Raw genomic sequence first — 17,235 nt, 5'->3', positions numbered from 1 at the left:
TGCATTTTACACTTTGGTCCCTGCATTTTACACTTTGGTCATGATGAGGTAGGGCTTTATGACTACGGCCTCAAGCCCCATAAAGCCCCGGGGTGACGTGGCATGCCACATGGCGCATAACGCCCCTTTGGGGGCTTTATGACTACACATGGCCTAATATATGTTAACTTAGAGTTAAGCTCTTAAATGTCACACAAAACAACTTTTTGTTATTAAAACCCTATGGATATAATCATATAAATTTTTTTTTTGAAAAGCAAACGAGACTTTATTCATTCAACCAAAAAACATAGCTCCCAGCCAGAAATTGGAAGCCAAAAGTTACAGTTACATCAATGAAATTACATTTGAGGCCTTACATAATAAAATTAAAATCCCACCATTGTTGCCTTTGAATTGATTTGAACTTTGATCTTTGTTTTAAATACTGATAAGATTCTTCCTTGATTTCCTCTATTATTCTTTGGATGACGCCCAATTTGCCTCTGAAAACTTTCTCATTCCTGGTTTTCCACAGCCACCACACCGTTTGCAAAACTATTGCGTGTATAACCTTCCTCTTATTTCGGCTCCTCTGCAGATCCATTACTTCCTTTAACAGTTGCTTTAGAGAAACTTCTGTACATATTGTTTGGCAGTTGATCCACTCCAGAATAGATTTCCAAACTTGTTTCGCGAAACTGCATAATAGTAAAACATGGTTTGCCGAATATAATCATATAAATACCATAAGTTTTAAAACACACGTGTTTTTTTGTCTTTTTTGAGTTATTTTCTTTTTTCTTTTATATTGTTTAAAGGAGACTTTAAAGAGGCATTATCATGCACCGTGCAAGTTAACGATAAAGCCCTTGTTTATGTCACGCATATGTGGCGCTGATGTAGCGTGACAAAGCCCTCAGGGGCTTTATCCCACACCATATGGTCTAATAAACAAATCAATTGTAAGAATTCTAATTTAATTGATTAGATTAGAACCCCCTCCCCCCTCCCCCCCCCCCCACACACACACACCACACCCTGGCCCAATCTTCGGTGGAAATTTCCTGAGCTCCCCGATCACTTCTCTCCATCTCTCTCTTCTATTTCCCTCTCTTGTTTGAAGAAGGGAAGGCTCCATCCCCCTGATGGGATGGAGAAATAACTGGTGTAAGGTGGAGGTGATATGGCGGATGTAAATGGTCGGGGAGGACGAAACCACATCCCATAGTCTAACAAAGAAAAGTGAAATCCTGACAATTTAGAAGACACAACAGATAATAGACCACAAGCAAGCAACGTCGTAGCAACAATTTACAATGCATAATCATCGTACATGAATATTGAAATGACATCATTCACCACATTCAATAGTAGTGACTTTACCCACATGTGGATACATGTTTGTCTTTTTATCTCCCCATAATAATGGCAATTTGTTCTCCTGTTGAAAACTTTATTATTGTTTCGGGCACACCCATCTCCAGACCAGACTTATTCAATAAGTCCAGACCGTCGATGGTCCCCACGACAGCTAATTATACTAGTAGCGAACACACTGTTAACGCACTATAATTGATCTACGATATTTCAAAATGTCGCACTACATCATATCATGTGTAATAGTATATAAATCTGGTTGTTTGTTGATAACGACAAGAAGATTCATTACATTTTATAAATATATGGACTTTCTGTAAATATAATGAATTCGTTTTGACTGTCTCATCACGAACCACAAGCTTCACGACATGTGTCAACAATGAGACAATTTTAATGCTGGATTTGACAAGTGTTAAGTCAGTGTAGTTTACTGTTTTATTAGTGATATAATTGCTTACCTGCTGTTAAAAAATATATATAATTGCTTACTTTGTTAGTTAGGAAATAATAATGATAAAATTCGATATCATAGAAAAAGTATCTATTATTATATATTTTTTTTAACGATGAACTTCATGTATAATGTTATCACACTCTTCAAATCGGAGAACCCTGTATTGGTCCATTCTGATCAGACGATGTTGTCTTAACCAGGACCACTCTGACTTCAAAGTTTGGCTTTTTTGGGTGTTCCCTTGGCTGCCACTTGACAATTGTTGTGTCACCACAAGAGCATAACTTTCTGGCGTAACATACGATGGGACGAAAACCCGGTTGGGCTCGGGAATCGAATTGACAAACTCACACAAGGCCTAGTCCAAATCCTTTATTGTTTATATCCACCTTAATATAAAAGTAATAGGAATTGAATTTGAGTCTCTATTAGAAAACACAATCCTCATATCACCAGGCCACAAGTGAAAGGACATCTATTATTATATTTCTGAAAGAAACTTGAATGTCGTCATTAAATAATTTCTAAGGGTGTCCGGGGCACCTTAGGTGACCCCTTTAGGTGACTCCATTCACCTATTAGGTGAGCATTGCCAACACTTAGGTGAGTTAGAGAGAGAGTAGAGAGAGAGGGTGAAATAGGTGGGGAGTTGCCGAGAGAGGGGAGGAGAGAGGGAGGAGAGAGGGAGATCTTGACCAATCAAAAATTTTCTTTTTCTTTTTTTTTTTTAAAACCAACTCCCCTAATAGGTGAGTGCCGCCATCAAAAAGGGGTATTAGGGGAGTGTTAGAGGGGAGTTGATGTGGCTTATTCTGGTTGGTTGTGTGTAAGAGGGGGAACTCACCTAAGAGGTGAGCACCCCTTACACCCTAATCATGGACCTTACTGAATGTTTACATAATTGTCACATCATTTTATATATTAACACGTAAATAAGTGCATCTTATAAATAAACTATCTTAAATATACATAAACACTCTAAAAGTAAATAATAAATAAAATATATGAAAATGTTCATAGACATACAAAGTTTAAACTTAAAATAATAAACTATCGATGTCCGAGAATCCATATACCAAAGTCAAAACATACGCGTCCAAAATAGAGAGATATGCTAGTCAATACAATAATTTTGTAATTTTATTTCCGAAAATAAAATATTAACGGTTCACAACTTGACCCATCAAAGTCAATAATATGATCATAAGGGTGAGCTAGGCACTCTCCTAAGCCCTTGTGTAATGGGGCGCTTTGGCCAAGCATGGCGCCCAAAAAACGCCCGGAACACCACCCCCCTAGGCGCCATGTTTCAGAATTTTGGGGGAGGCGCGAATATGTTCGCGGCGTGAGGGAGGAGTGAGGGAGGAAGGTTATTAAGCTTGGACCAATCAAAAAAATGTTAATGTTTTTATAATTATTTAATAAAAACGAAAATTAATAATTAGGTATTGATGGGTAGCGGCTTTATGACTACGGGCTTAAATGCATAACGCCCCATAACGCCCACCCGCACACGTGGCGCGCCACATGTCGCATAACGCCCCTAAAAGGGCTTTATGACTACACATGGCCTAAGAGGGGAGTCCCCTCTCTTACGCACACCGAATCAGGTTATGCCACGTCAACTCCCCTCTTAAACTCCTCTCACACCCCAATTTGATGGCGTCAATCCCCTATTAGGTGACTTGTTTTTTTATTAAAAAAAAAAGAAAATGTTTTGATTGGTTGAAATAACAGATGGGCCCACCATCTCCTCCCTCTTCACGCGGTGACTTCTCCCCGATTCCCCTCCCCGCACCCTCTCCCCGCACCAACGCCGGCGGTGTTCCCGCTAGGTGACTTGGGTCACCGAAAGGGGTTACCGCTGGTGCCCCGGATACCCTAAGGGATAACATTAGATAACTAGGTTATTTTCGTTTATTTAGATAAAGAATAGGTTATAACCTCGTATAATATACGAGTTAAAAAATAAAAAATCAAATAGTTATTAACGAAGATTTAACAATTATAAAACGATATTTTAAGGCGCTTTTATGATATCCAAACAAAATAGTGTGTCATGTATGATCAAAACTTGTGATGTTTGTATCAAGTTCATAAATATAAAAGCATTTGAACCATCGATTAGAAGACAAACTGTATCATCGACTTTCTCACGAGTTTTACCAGTCACGTGAACATACATTTAATAACCCAAGTTTTATTTAAATAACAGTGATCTTAATTTATTAGTTCTAAAAAAATGTTGAGATATTGAGATTAGGCATATAGCAATTAAGAGTCCAGCCTCCACCATTTTGGTTTTGAGAATTCGGACTCTACCGAGTTTTTGTTCAAGCTCCGCCACTAAGCATAATCACATCTGATAAAAGAGATGGTTAAAAATTATTTTTACATATTAAATTTAAAATAATAAATATTTGCGGCTATACAATTTATTTAAAATTGGTTCTTATTAAACATGTAAAATCAAAATCTTCTATACTATATAATAAAAGAAACCTGTTTTGGGACACTTGTCATTCTCTCATTTAATTGATTAAAATTATTAATAATACTAATAATAATAATAATATTTAATCTAAATTAATACAAATTTCATTATTAATAATAATAATACAATGAAGAGATCAAATAAAAATAACTAAATAATAAACCACCAAATATCTAGGTTAAAACTATTTAGTCGGTGCACGTGTAATACCGTGTAATAATATTTTATACTAAATATTATTTAGTATATTAATCACCAATTGTTTTACTAGGTTATAACCTCGTGTATTATACGGGTCGAATAAATGAATTTTATATACTAAATAATAAAACAATATATCTTTAAAAACCTCCTTTATTGTATGGGTTAAATAAATATATTTTATATATTAAATAATAAATATTTATATACCAAATAAAAAAAGTTATATTTTTAAAACCACGTGTATTACACGGGTTGAATAAAGGTAATATTGTTTACCAAATAATAAAATAATACATTTAAAAAAAAAACCTCATTTATTGCACGTGTTGAATAAATGTAATTTTATATACCAAATAATAAAAAAGTTACACCTTTAAAAATATGTGTATTACACGGGTTGAATAAATGTAATTTTCTATACTAAATAATACAAAAAATATATCATTAAAAAACCTCCGTGTATTGTACGAATTGAATAAATCTAATTTTATATATCATATAATAAAGGGGAATTGACCTGTAATAATCCCATCTAGAGCTTATTGGCCATTAATAATCCCACCTCAGAATATTCCCCCACCAGTCCCACCTTTCACATATTTTTCCTACAATGGTCCCCCGTTAAAAAAACTTAACGGAGTTAAGCTTTTTTCCAAATTACAAACAGATTTTTTAGGGCTTTTGATCAGAACGACGATACGAGTCCATTGATGTAAAATTTACTTCGAAATGGTGCTCCAAGTGACTTGATTGTGGTTAATTGGAAATTTAAACACCCAAATTGAAGCGCCGTTTTCATCGTTTGGAGCCCCGTTTCGAGGCAAGTTTTACATCAATGGACTCGTATCGTCGTTCTAATCAAAAGCCCTAAAAAATCTGTTTGTAATTTGGAAAAAAGCTTAACTCCGTTAAGTTTTTTTAACGGGGGACCATTGTAGGAAAAATATGTGAAAGGTGGGACTGGTGGAGGGAATATTCTGAGATGGGATTATTAATGGCCAATAAGGTCCAGGTGAGATTATTACAGGCCAATTTCCCTATAATAAAAAGTTATATCTTAAAAACCTCATGTATTACACGAGTCGAATAAATGTAATTTTGTATAATAAATAATAAAAAAGGTATATCTTAAAAAAAAACCACGTGTACTACACGAGTTTAATAAATCTAATTTTATATACCAATAATAAAAAAGTCATATATTTCAATATACTAATGGATAATACTCGATACGCGATGGATATTGTGATTGTAAAGATCCCTTTATTTAAAACTTATAAATGTTATGAAGTCTCAATAAATTTAACCCTTTATTTAAAACTTGTAAATGTAGAAATGATAAATAATATTAGTTAATTTTTTTTAAGTTTCGTAAAATCTATTTGATACCAAACTAAACAAAACGTTCAAATATATAGTTAATATCAAGAGTAAATTATGATTTTGGCCCATGTAGTTATGTCACTTTTACCCTTTTAGCCAGAAATGAATCTTTTATGACACCTCAAGCCAACTAATCAAAACAATTATCGTGTGTTTTTTTATATGTTTTGTAACAATTAGAAGAGGGGAAAACCCTAAGCATTATTGGTTTTATCATGCATAAAATTTTAATAACATGTTAATATTATTAATCTATATCTATCTATCAATTCATGTGTGACACGTGTTATTCACAAAATGCTTTTATTTTTTATTAGAATATTAATTAAGCAAATAATAAATTAGTATTAAATCTTAGCTTACTTTGAATTTGGAACAGAATGCTTCCCTATAACGAAATCGTTTGTTTTGTTTTTTTTTTTTGCTATAACTTTTTCTTACTGTCACGAAAACCAAACTTTGTATTAATATATTATCATTAGTTTTTTTAGGATATAACTTTTTTTTCTTATTTGGTACATAAAATTAGATTTATTCAACCCGTGTAATACATAGGGTTTTAAAATAAAATAACTTTCTTTATTATTTACATTTTACTATACAAAATTACATTTATTTAACTCATGTATTAATCAAGATTTTTAAAGATATACCTTTTTATTATTATTTGATATATAAATTACATTTGTTAAATCCATACAATGCACGAGTTTTTTAAGGATATATTATTTTTATTATTTAGTATATTAAATTATATTTAGTAAACCCGTGTAATACACGGGGTTCTAACCTAGTTATATTATAAGACAATGCGTAATGGAAGGGCAATAACTTCTATATAACAATCATAGATAAAGACACCAAAAACGTCTCTTACAGTCTTTGATTCATTTTTATGGTTAAGATTTCTCGGAAAAAAAAACGTTCAAAAACCTAAGCACCATTCACTTTTATTTTTGTCTTTTCTTGTATACATGAAAATGAAGTTGTATATATAAATTTTATATTTATAATAAAATCGTAAAAGGTTTGTAAACTTACAAATATTTAAATTTAAGAACAAATAAATAAATCTATAACAATTAAATATACATTAAACGATTTAGAGAAATAAGTTAACTAATCACGATTTTGAATATACAAGTTATAATTTTATAAAGAAATATATATAAAGAAATTTAGGGTTGAACAATCCATCCAATCAATTCGAAAACCATCAACCCACCAAAAAACCGAAAATAATTCTAATTTGTTAAGTTTATGGTGTCCTCTAATCATGTAATGTTTGATTTAGTTTCTGTATAATTCTTGTCACAATTATATAATACTTATATAATTTTTTTTGAAAGGTGTAGATTGATTGGAAACCCATTACCGACTGCGCTTCAACCCTTTTTATAGGAAGCACAACCACCCGGGTTTGAATGAGGGTGAGTACAGTGAAGAGTCATTCCTCGCATTTTGTGGAAACTTAATCCCGACTGCCAGGCTTGAACCCATGACCCCGGTCAGGAACCCTACCAAGGTGGGTAAACCTTACCACCTCACTGGGTCACTTGCAGTTAATGGGGATCAAACCTGAGCCTCATTTGAGAACTCAAGCACTTTCCACTAGGGATGAGCAAAGCGGTATCCGATACCGAACCGATACCGGTACCGCCTAATACCGATCCCGAATTTCAACCAAACTAGGTACCGATACCGATACCGAAACACGTCGGTTTGGTATCGGTACGGTACGGTATCGGTATTTTGAGGGTTGCTATCGGTATTATACCGATACCGTACCGATACCGAAAACGCCAAAAAGTGGATACCGTATGGGATACCGAAAAAAATTCGGTATCGGTATTTCGGGATCGAGATCGGTATAGGATCGGTATTCGGTGGCATATGCTCATCCCTACTTTCCACCACCGGAACACAAGGTCATTGGCTTAAATAATTAAATAATAATATAATATTTTAATGTTTAGTTTATGGTGTCCTCTAATCATGTAAAATTTAATTTATATTCTCGCCACAATTATATAATACTTATTAAATAAAATAAATTAAAAAAATATTTTTTCATGCACTCTAAGCAAACTTCCCTTTTTATTTTATTGTTTTCTCTTTCCATTTGTCACACAAACTCCCTCACTATCTCACTATCTCATCTTCCGGCGAAATTCCGACTACAAAATGTCAACCGCCGACGAGTTTTCACGATCAGTCGATATGGGTCTCAGGCTCTCCAAACGTATATACTACGGCAAAGACGGACCTGCCACGTCAGCTCCAAAACCACCATCAATGGAGAAATCATTATCATCATCTTCCTCAGCTTCATCACTCCGGTTACCGTATAATCATCATCCAACGGCACCGATGGTATACGCCGTTATAACGGAGCCCGGTGTTGTGGATAACCCGGATATCCGGAGCTACCAACCGTATGTTTATGGACGGTGTAATCCACCGGCGTTGATTCCGTTGCATATGATCGGAGTCGTGTTGAAGGTGGAGTGTTATTTGGATACCGCGGTTGTTACGGTTGACGGCGTTTGGCGCGTTCATTGCTTAACGTCAAGTGCATTATGTGATTGTCGCGTTGTGGTTCCGATGGGTGAGCAGGTAGGTAATATTGCTCATGACAATATGACATTTTATGTATAGTTATATATATTTTTTTACGATAGGATCAAATACAAATAGTTTGTTCGGTGCAGTGACATTTTTGTAAATAGTGTCATTCGTCTATTAAAATTTGACCTATATAACGCTATAGTTTCAAAGTACAACTATTAGTTTTCAAGACAGTATAAAGTAATAATCACGCTAGTGTTTAGTATATTTTGCACGATAAAATATGTATATGCCCGATACCACTTCTGCACATATTAGTATGAAAATGAAAATTTAAAGTATTTTTTTGTGTAAATATAAATATAAAATTTAACAGTTATAGTAGATAATTTTGATATATAAGTGGATTTAGTGGAAGCAAGCTCTATAACTTATTGTTTTTATTATACTTATCGAATGATTTGTTAATAAGAAATTTATATAGATTGGAAATGTGAATGATTTGCTGATAAGAAATGTATATAGATCGGAAATGTGTAACAAAATTAAATATGAAAAATTGTAGTACGTATACATTAAATAGGGTATCATACTTTGTTCAGTTTTTATTGGAGAAGCTATAACATGTGACAATTAATCATTTAGTCCATGAAAAAGTGGTTGTACACTGCACCGTTTATCATTCATACGGATGACCATTTAATTCCTAGAGTACTTTTTATAATTACTTTATATTTTCCATTCTTATATATCTTGCATTTTTCCCAAATTACATCATGTGAGCAATTGAGCATCGTACTTATAATGTTAAAGTGGTGGTTGTTTTTCAGAAGACGTTTTATTAAAGTCACGAGTTCTTTTTGGTGCAGACTTGACCCTAACACTTCTAAGATCTTCTAAGCTCTGGAGAGAGAGAGAGGGTTAAGCACCACCACCACCGTCTATCATCACCACCACCACCACTGTCCACCACCCACCATCGTCCATCATTACCACCACCGTCCACCACTCACCACCATCGTCTACCACAATCACCGTCCACCACCCACCACCGTCCACCACCCACCACCACCGTCCACCACCGTCCACCACCCACCACCACCACCGTCCACCACCATCGTCCAACACCACCACCCACCACTACCGTCCGTACACCATCGCCAGTTTATTTTAGAAATCTACATACGTTAAAAACAAACAGTCTTAATGCAGAGGTTTGGTCCACCTCTTCTTCTACAAATGTCTGCAGATGTGGTCCGCAGACTACAGACATTTTACCTCTTAAAAAACAAACAACACCTAAGTATTTGCTTTTTCTCGAAATATTTTTTAATAAACACGTTACTTTAATCTATCATTAGTAACAATATAATTCAAATCTACTAATTACAATTAAAAAAAGGATTATTTGTTGTGGTCTTTGATTTAGATAATGAGTTCATAGGAATAGCAACAACAAAATGATCTGTCACGCGGGGTTATTTCGTTACATGTAAATCTTAAAAGATCAGAACCAAACTCATGTTGTGATCTTTATGGTTAATTTGGCTAACAGGGTTCACTTCTAGGTGTTGAGGTTGAGACCACTAGAAGATCATATTTTACGCGGTTGATAACATCTGAAGACCAACAAGACATGAATGGCCAAGAAACCACAAAAGATGGCTTCTTAATGAAAGGCAATACATACACTTTTCAAGTCTTTCAGGTATATACATAGAAACCATCTAATAAGATATATGTAACTGTTATTGCAATTAGATTTGATAATGCGTTATTGTTTTACCTGCTATATAAGGTTACTTACTTCAGCGTGTGGTCCACAACAACTTTTCGACCCCTCAGGGGCGAGACTTTGTTTTTAGTAGATTAAGGTTTTCTATTCAGAAGGGGATGACGGTGCAGTTTGTTGCTCGTCTACCTGCTATCCTTATGTAATTTGCCCTGGTGATTGGAATGAAATATATACAGATTTTGGTAAAAAAACAGATATAAAATTTAATGTAAGACATAATGTTATGTATGCAACGAAGTCACTCAATAACTCTTTTGACACTAATATTGCAAGGTTGAAGGAGGATCTAATATCCATGTTAAAGCAAGATGGGCACAGAAAATGTCGTATCAAGGCGATGGTTTTTGTTTGTGCGTGCCGTTCACTTATCCTGTTCACGTATTTCCTGTGTCGAAGAAAGTATCGTGTACAGAAAAAATACTTCTAGATGTGAATTCTGGTACATATGGCGCGATTACATGCAACATTGCTAGCCATCCTTTAAAGGCAAGTAAAAACACTTATAGAAAAAGTTCCACAATCGTTTTTTAATTCATACAACTTCCTAAATAGTGTAATAATAGAGTTAATTACTATTTTCGTCCCTGTGGTTTGTCAAAAATCACTATTTCAGTCCATTAGTTTAAAAATTGCGATTTCAGTCCCTGTGGTTTCACTTTCGTAACCATTTCAGTCCCTGTGGTTTCACTTTCGTAACCATTTCAGTCCCTGTGGTTTCACTTTCGTAACCATTTCAATCCATTATTTTGTTAAGTACGAGGACTGAAATGGTTACAAGGTGGACTGAAACGGTTACGAAAGTGAAACCATAGGGACTGAAATCGCAATTTTTAAACTACTGGACTGAAATAGTGATTTTTGACAAACCACATGGATGAAAACAGTAATTAACTCGTAAGAATATTAACCACACTCTGCTTGTTTTGACCCGTTACTCAACTAGCTAGATCATCTTGTTTCGCTCTTTACAGGAAGTAAAACGACGAGCTGGGCAATTAAGCTTCTCGTATGAGGCTGAGGTTCTCAAGTGGTCTACTCAAGATTTCTATTTTTCTTATTCGGTAACACGAATGATCTTATATACATCTTCGTACCAACTAAATTTTTTTTACATTTTCTTAGTTAACGAATTTATCATCGGGTTGGCTCCAGGTATGCGCAAATGAGATATTCGGTGGTTTGCTCGTGCAACCTCCATCTCTAAATGATTATGATCAGAGAGATATGTTTTGCTTTTATCTTTTTCCAGGGGTTAACCAAAGCATGAAGGTTAGTATCCAATTATAGCAAGTCAAGTGGGCCTTATAAGAGAAAATTAAGAAAAAAAAAATTGTATTTATATAGTTTGAGAAATATGATATTTTTAAGGCAAATTGGATTTAAATAATCCCAACTCACTGTTATTGGCCAATAATAATCCCAACTCATTTAATCACCAATAATAATCCGAACTATTCACTTTTGTTTGTAAAATACTCCCAGTTAAAAAAACACTAGCTAGGTTAAAAAAATTGCTGATGTGGCATCTGATGTGGCCCTTTTAGCTGATGTGTCATATGACGTGGCATTTTTTGATGACGTGGCAGCTGATGTGGTAGTCCATGTGGCATTTTTCGATTACGTGGCAACTGATGTGGCAGGTGACGTGGCAAGCCACATCAGCAATTTTTTAACCTAGTTAGTATTTTTTTAACTGGGAGTATTTTACAAACAAAAGTGAATAGTTCGGATTATTATTGGTGATTAAATGAGTTGGGATTATTATTGGCCAATAAGAGTGAGTTGGGATTATTTAAATCCAATTTACCTATTTTTAAACAATCTATATTTATAATAAGTTAATAACTATTAAATGTTTAATAGGCTTTTAAAAAGGAAGTTGTGTTTATAATCGACATTAGTGGCAGCATGAGAGACGAGCCGCTTGAGAAAACAAAATATGAAGTCGTAGGATCTCTTTGGAAGCTAAACCAAGGAGATATGTTCAACATTTTAGCTTCGAATGGTGAAATTAAGTCGTTTTCTTCTTCGTTGGAGTTTGCGACAGAAGAAACGGTTACTAATGCAACTGAATGGATGAACGCAAATCTTATTGCTCATGGAGGCACCAACCTCATGCTTCCTTTAAAACAGGTAGTTAATGTAATATATGAATGTCATGATTCGCATCTCTGCGCAAGGGCGGACCTAGAGCCTCTAACTAAATGTATAAAATTTAATTGTTAACGGTTAATCATGCAGCAAAAAATCTCAAAAAACAGAGTAAATTATCAGCCCGACTCGACCCGATCCGAAAACCGTTCCGACCCGAACCCGTTTTGACCCGAACCCGTTTCGACCTGAACCAAAACAACCCTTTTTTTAATTGACCCATTTCGACCCGAACCCGTTTTGACCCGTGACCCGACCCGACCCGTTTGCCAGGTCTACCTAGAGGTGCACAAAAAAACCGGTTTTAGAACCGAAACCGGGAAAAAACCGAAACCGGTTCTTTTAAACCGGTTTTTTTTATAACCGGACCGGTTTTATAACCGAACCGCCGGTTTGTGACCGGTTACTAATCTTGATCTGAAAAACCGGTTAATAACCGAAACCGGTTTAAAAAAAACCGGTTAAAACCGGAAAAAAACCGTTTTTTTGGGAAAAAACCGGTTAAAAACCGGTTACACCGGTTATTGTTTTGGACTTGAAAAACCGGTTAGTAACCGAAACCGGTTATAAAAAATCCGGTTTTCGTTTTAGGTGAAAAACCGGTTCGGTTAATAACCGAAACCGGTTCTTGAAAAAAAACCGATTTGTACACCTCTAGGCGGACCCATGTTGATTGGTGGGTGGGCTGGCGCACCCCTTGAAAAAAAAATTAGTGTATTTTTTACGCAAAAAAAACCCGATCGCACCCCTTGAAAATATGGTGGAACCCCTCATCCGCACCCCTAGAAAAAAATTTCTGGGTCCGCCACTGTCTTCGCGTTTGAAAATGATTATTGTATTTTTTGTCGTTGAAAATGAAAATGATCGTTGTATTCAGGCAGTTGACATGGTTGGTAAAGCCAGTGATTCCATTCCTCTCGTTTTTCTCATAACCGACGGGGCTGTTGAAGACGAAAGAGATATATGTAATACGATGAAATGTCGCATTGGGAACGGACAGTTAAATTCTCCTAGAATTCACACATTTGGCATAGGTTCATATTGCAATCATTATTTCTTGCAAATGCTTGCAAATATAGGAAGGGGATACTTTGATTCTGCACTGGATGTAGGTCAGTTTCGAGTTTCAACAACCGGAACATGTCCGGTTTTATGTTCCTATTTTAGTAATTACTCAACACTAATGTTTTTTTTTTTAATTTTTTTTACTAGATTCAATCAGCATCCGTATGCAAAAACTGTTTGATAATGCCACAGCACCTTTGCTTTCAAATGTAACCCTTGATGCTTTACAAAATCTCGAGTCACACGAGGTACTTTTCTTCTTTTTATACTTATACGGTTTTGATATATGTTTTTTTTTTCGCTTATATATTTTTTTTATTTAATTATTGCAGATATTCCCGTTTCGTCTTCCAGACTTATTATCTGGAAGACCGTTAATCGTGTCAGGCAGATTCAAAGGGGAATTTCCTGACATTGTTAAAGCTAGAGGTTTGTTGGCGGATTTTAACACACGTGTGATTGATGTCAAAGTAATGAAGGCGAATGACATGCCTTTAGAAATGGTAAACATTATAATATGATAATCTTTGAAATAATCTCGTAGTTTTGTCGTTTCCAGGCAGGGTGGATAATGGGCAAAACTTGTGAATTTTACTGTGGGTCAAAATGGGTCGGGTCGGGTCGGATTGAGCCAACAACATTTTTTTTGACCACACATTTTTGTTAATTTGGAAAAGAGTAAAATGGCAAAATCATCCATGAGGTTTAGTCATTTTTGCTTCTTCCATCCAAAATGATTTTGTTTTGTGTATTTGAGACCTTCAGGTTTGCGTTTAATTGCCATTTTCATCATTGAGTTTGGAAATTTATTGAGACTTTCATCTCTCGAAATTTGGCCCCCAGGGATGAAAATGGCACCTTAGGGACGAAAGTCGCAAAAAGTGATCAAACCTCAGGGACGAAAATGACATTTTACTCTTTGGAAGACGATCCATATGTCTAAACCACATGCCTTACAATATGTCAAAACACATGCCAAAATCAAAGGAATAAATGAGAGAGGAAATGGTAATGATGTTAGTGAATTTTACTAATACAATTCATAGTTGTTAAAAGCCATCGCCTCTTGCGCCTAGGCCCATTTTTCAGGCGAGGTGAGGCAGTTGCGCCTTAAGTCCAGGAAATTGCGCTTTAATTCTCCAGGTGATGGTTCAAGTGCACATTCCGGCGAGATTCCTGGATTCCGGAGAGTTTCCGGCCAAATTTTCTAAATTCCGGCAAGATTCTAGCTAGATCCGTACTTTTATCTAAGGAAAACTACTTTTCTGCACTAATACACTAATAATTTAGAACTTTTGGTTCTAAATAAATGATATAAAGTGTTATAAAATAGATTTTATTTATTTTATTTAAAGAATAGTATTCTTTTTCTAATACATATTATATTTTTAATTTTATTTTCATCATGCGCTTTATTTTTCTCAAGCCCTTGCTTTTTTTGCGCTTTGCGCCTTGGCCCCAGACGAGGCCTATGCGCCTTGAGTGCGCCTAGCGCCTTTAATAACTATGTTACAATTATATAACAACAAAATAAATAGTTTTATTTACAAGTAAAATTTGATTTAGAAGAGTTTAAGCATTTGGATACCCTTTCAGGCGACTTTGGCCCGTTCTTTATACATCTATTTTACCCAATTTGACTCGTTATCAATAACATGCAACCCGAAGACTCATTTTAATATATTGCATGACAATTTATCACATCTATTTTCAGGTATGCGCGAGGAGGGAAATTGCTACACTCACTGCACAAGCATGGTTAGACCAAAACACAGAACTAGAGCAAAAGGTTTACGTTCATGTTCTTGATATCTAGATCGGATTACAAGTTATCTGAACTTGAGTTTTATTTATTTTTTCCTTTTTTTGCAGGTTGCAAAAATGAGCTTACAAAGAGGGATTCCTTCTGAATATACGCTCATGATTCTAGTTCAACATGAGAACGTAAAACCAGCCATCGAATCCGTTTCACCAGAAGAGGTACGCGTATTTGCATAAACACATGGTAAATTATTTGTTTCTATAGAAGGTCAAAGCAATGACTTCTCGGTAAGTTTGACCATGTTGACTTTTTTGACGTGGCACTACTTCAAATCGACATGTCATCAGACCAAACCGATCTCTATGTTACATGATTATTTATACAACTATGCTAAATGGTCTACTTGTATATAGGGCTTGCATATCGTGTATACCCGTACACGATAAGACACGACACGATAAGATACGATACACGAAATCCCATACACGAACACGACACGATAACTTATCGTGTCCTTTTTTCAAACACGAACACGACATGATATACACGAAAATTACCTGTTAACACGACTGTTCGACTGTTATACATGAAAAATACCTGTTAACACGAATAAAAACATGAACACGACATGCTATCTGAGAGTTACAGTGGGAGTTTAGGGTTTTTTTTTTTTTTTTTTTTTTTGAATTGAATGGGGAATAAAAATAGAAAGAAATTAAGGAACCCACACGCAAATGGATGATGAGTTTTATTTAATTTAATTTCTTATCGTGTACTAACGGGTAGTAACAGGTAAACATGTATTTAACTTGTTTATACACGAAAATTAGCAGGTAATCTCGTGTCTACCTGTTTGGTACACGATACCTGTTAAGGCCATACACGATACCTGTTAACTTCGTGTAGGTTCGTGTCGTGTATTCGTGTTAAATTGCCAGCCCTACTTGTATAGGAGTAAAGTACACCGATGGTCCCTGTGGTTAACCAAAATTATGGATTTAGTCCCTAGTTTTTCAAAAGTACACGGATGGTCCCTGTGGTTTGCACTTTGTAACGCGTTTAGTCACTAAATGTTGGGAATTAAATGCGTTACAAAGTGCAAACCACAGGGACAAACCATGTACTTTTGCAAAAGTTGGTGACTAAATACGTTACAAAGAGCAAACCACAGGGACCATCTGTGTACTTTTAAAAAACTAGGGTCTAAATCCAAAATTTTGGTTAACCATAGGGATCATTCGTATACTTTACTCTTATATCCGTCATGCAATGTAAATTGGATTGCAGAAGTATACGAAGTCGAAGAATCAGAAGATAACATACATGACGAATCTAAACGTTGGATTTGGAAATTTAATCGCAACGATTGAGAATTTACCTCCGGGAATCCAAGAATTGAAATTAAGCGAGCCAGGAACAATGATGAAGGCGGCTTCATCTTGCTGGACGATGTTTGTCGATCGATTTTGTTGCAGGTGTTTTATTCAAACATGCGCTCACATGAATGACCAATGCGCGGTTGTTTTGACGCAACTATGCGCTGCCCTTGCTTGCTTTCAATGCCTGAGCTGCTGCTGTGACATGTGTGATTCATGTGCAGAATTGTGCTTAGATTGCCTTTAAAGTTTTATAAAAATATAACATATTTATGCAATCCGTGATGCACTAAACTTATGTAAACTCTGAGAAGGGGGTTAATTGGATTCAATATACGTATTATACATATCAAAACAAAGTGGGCATGAACAGTAAAAGACTTTTTTTAAAGACTTTTTTTTTAATATTACACATATTTTATTTAGTGTTCATTATATTTTTTTATTAATAATATTTATATATTAAAATAAAGGGATTATGAAAAATAAATAACTTTTTTAAAGTATTTGTTTTAGGTATTTGATATATTTTTTTAAATAATTTGTGTACATTAATTATTTAAAAATTTTCTAAACGCGCATCTATGTATTTTTTCCAACATTCTGATATAAATCTTATTG

General features: G+C 35.1%; 1 protein-coding gene across 5 annotated transcripts; it reads left to right on the top strand.

Moving 5' to 3' along the window:
- Nucleotides 1-7,988: 7,988 nt before the first annotated feature.
- LOC110935467 (inter-alpha-trypsin inhibitor heavy chain H5-like) lies at nt 7,989-16,892 on the top strand. 5 transcript variants are annotated; one of them, XR_004891880.1, is made up of 13 exons: nt 7,990-8,513; nt 10,021-10,173; nt 10,534-10,746; nt 11,232-11,321; nt 11,413-11,529; nt 12,124-12,393; nt 13,289-13,523; nt 13,624-13,724; nt 13,809-13,979; nt 14,320-14,484; nt 15,191-15,265; nt 15,349-15,456; nt 16,526-16,892. XR_004891880.1 is itself a non-coding variant. In XM_022177850.2 (12 exons), exons 1-12 carry the CDS (start codon nt 8,082-8,084, stop codon nt 16,859-16,861), a joined length of 2,298 nt encoding a protein of 765 aa, XP_022033542.1. In that variant the 5' UTR covers nt 7,989-8,081; the 3' UTR covers nt 16,862-16,892. The 5 variants fall into 5 exon arrangements, 4 of the variants coding, with proteins under 4 accessions (XP_022033542.1, XP_022033541.1, XP_022033543.1 ...); XM_022177850.2 differs by lacking the exon at nt 14,320-14,484 and having other exon boundaries at nt 7,989-8,513; nt 16,529-16,892; XM_022177849.2 differs by lacking the exon at nt 14,320-14,484.
- Nucleotides 16,893-17,235: the final 343 nt, after the last annotated feature.

This window comes from Helianthus annuus, chromosome 4 (assembly GCF_002127325.2).
Source record: "Helianthus annuus cultivar XRQ/B chromosome 4, HanXRQr2.0-SUNRISE, whole genome shotgun sequence".
Lineage (NCBI taxonomy): Eukaryota > Viridiplantae > Streptophyta > Magnoliopsida > Asterales > Asteraceae > Helianthus > Helianthus annuus.
This window is presented reverse-complemented; position numbering and strand designations above follow the sequence as displayed.

Coding starts and splice junctions, on each gene's coding strand:
- LOC110935467 (XM_022177849.2), top strand. CDS start 8,082: ATGTCAACCGCCGACGAGTTTTCACGATCAGTCGATATGGGTCTCAGG. Junction 8,514..10,020: donor TGGTTCCGATGGGTGAGCAG/GTAGGTAATATT, acceptor TTTGGCTAACAG/GGTTCACTTCTAGGTGTTGA. Junction 10,174..10,533: donor ACACTTTTCAAGTCTTTCAG/GTATATACATAG, acceptor TAATATTGCAAG/GTTGAAGGAGGATCTAATAT.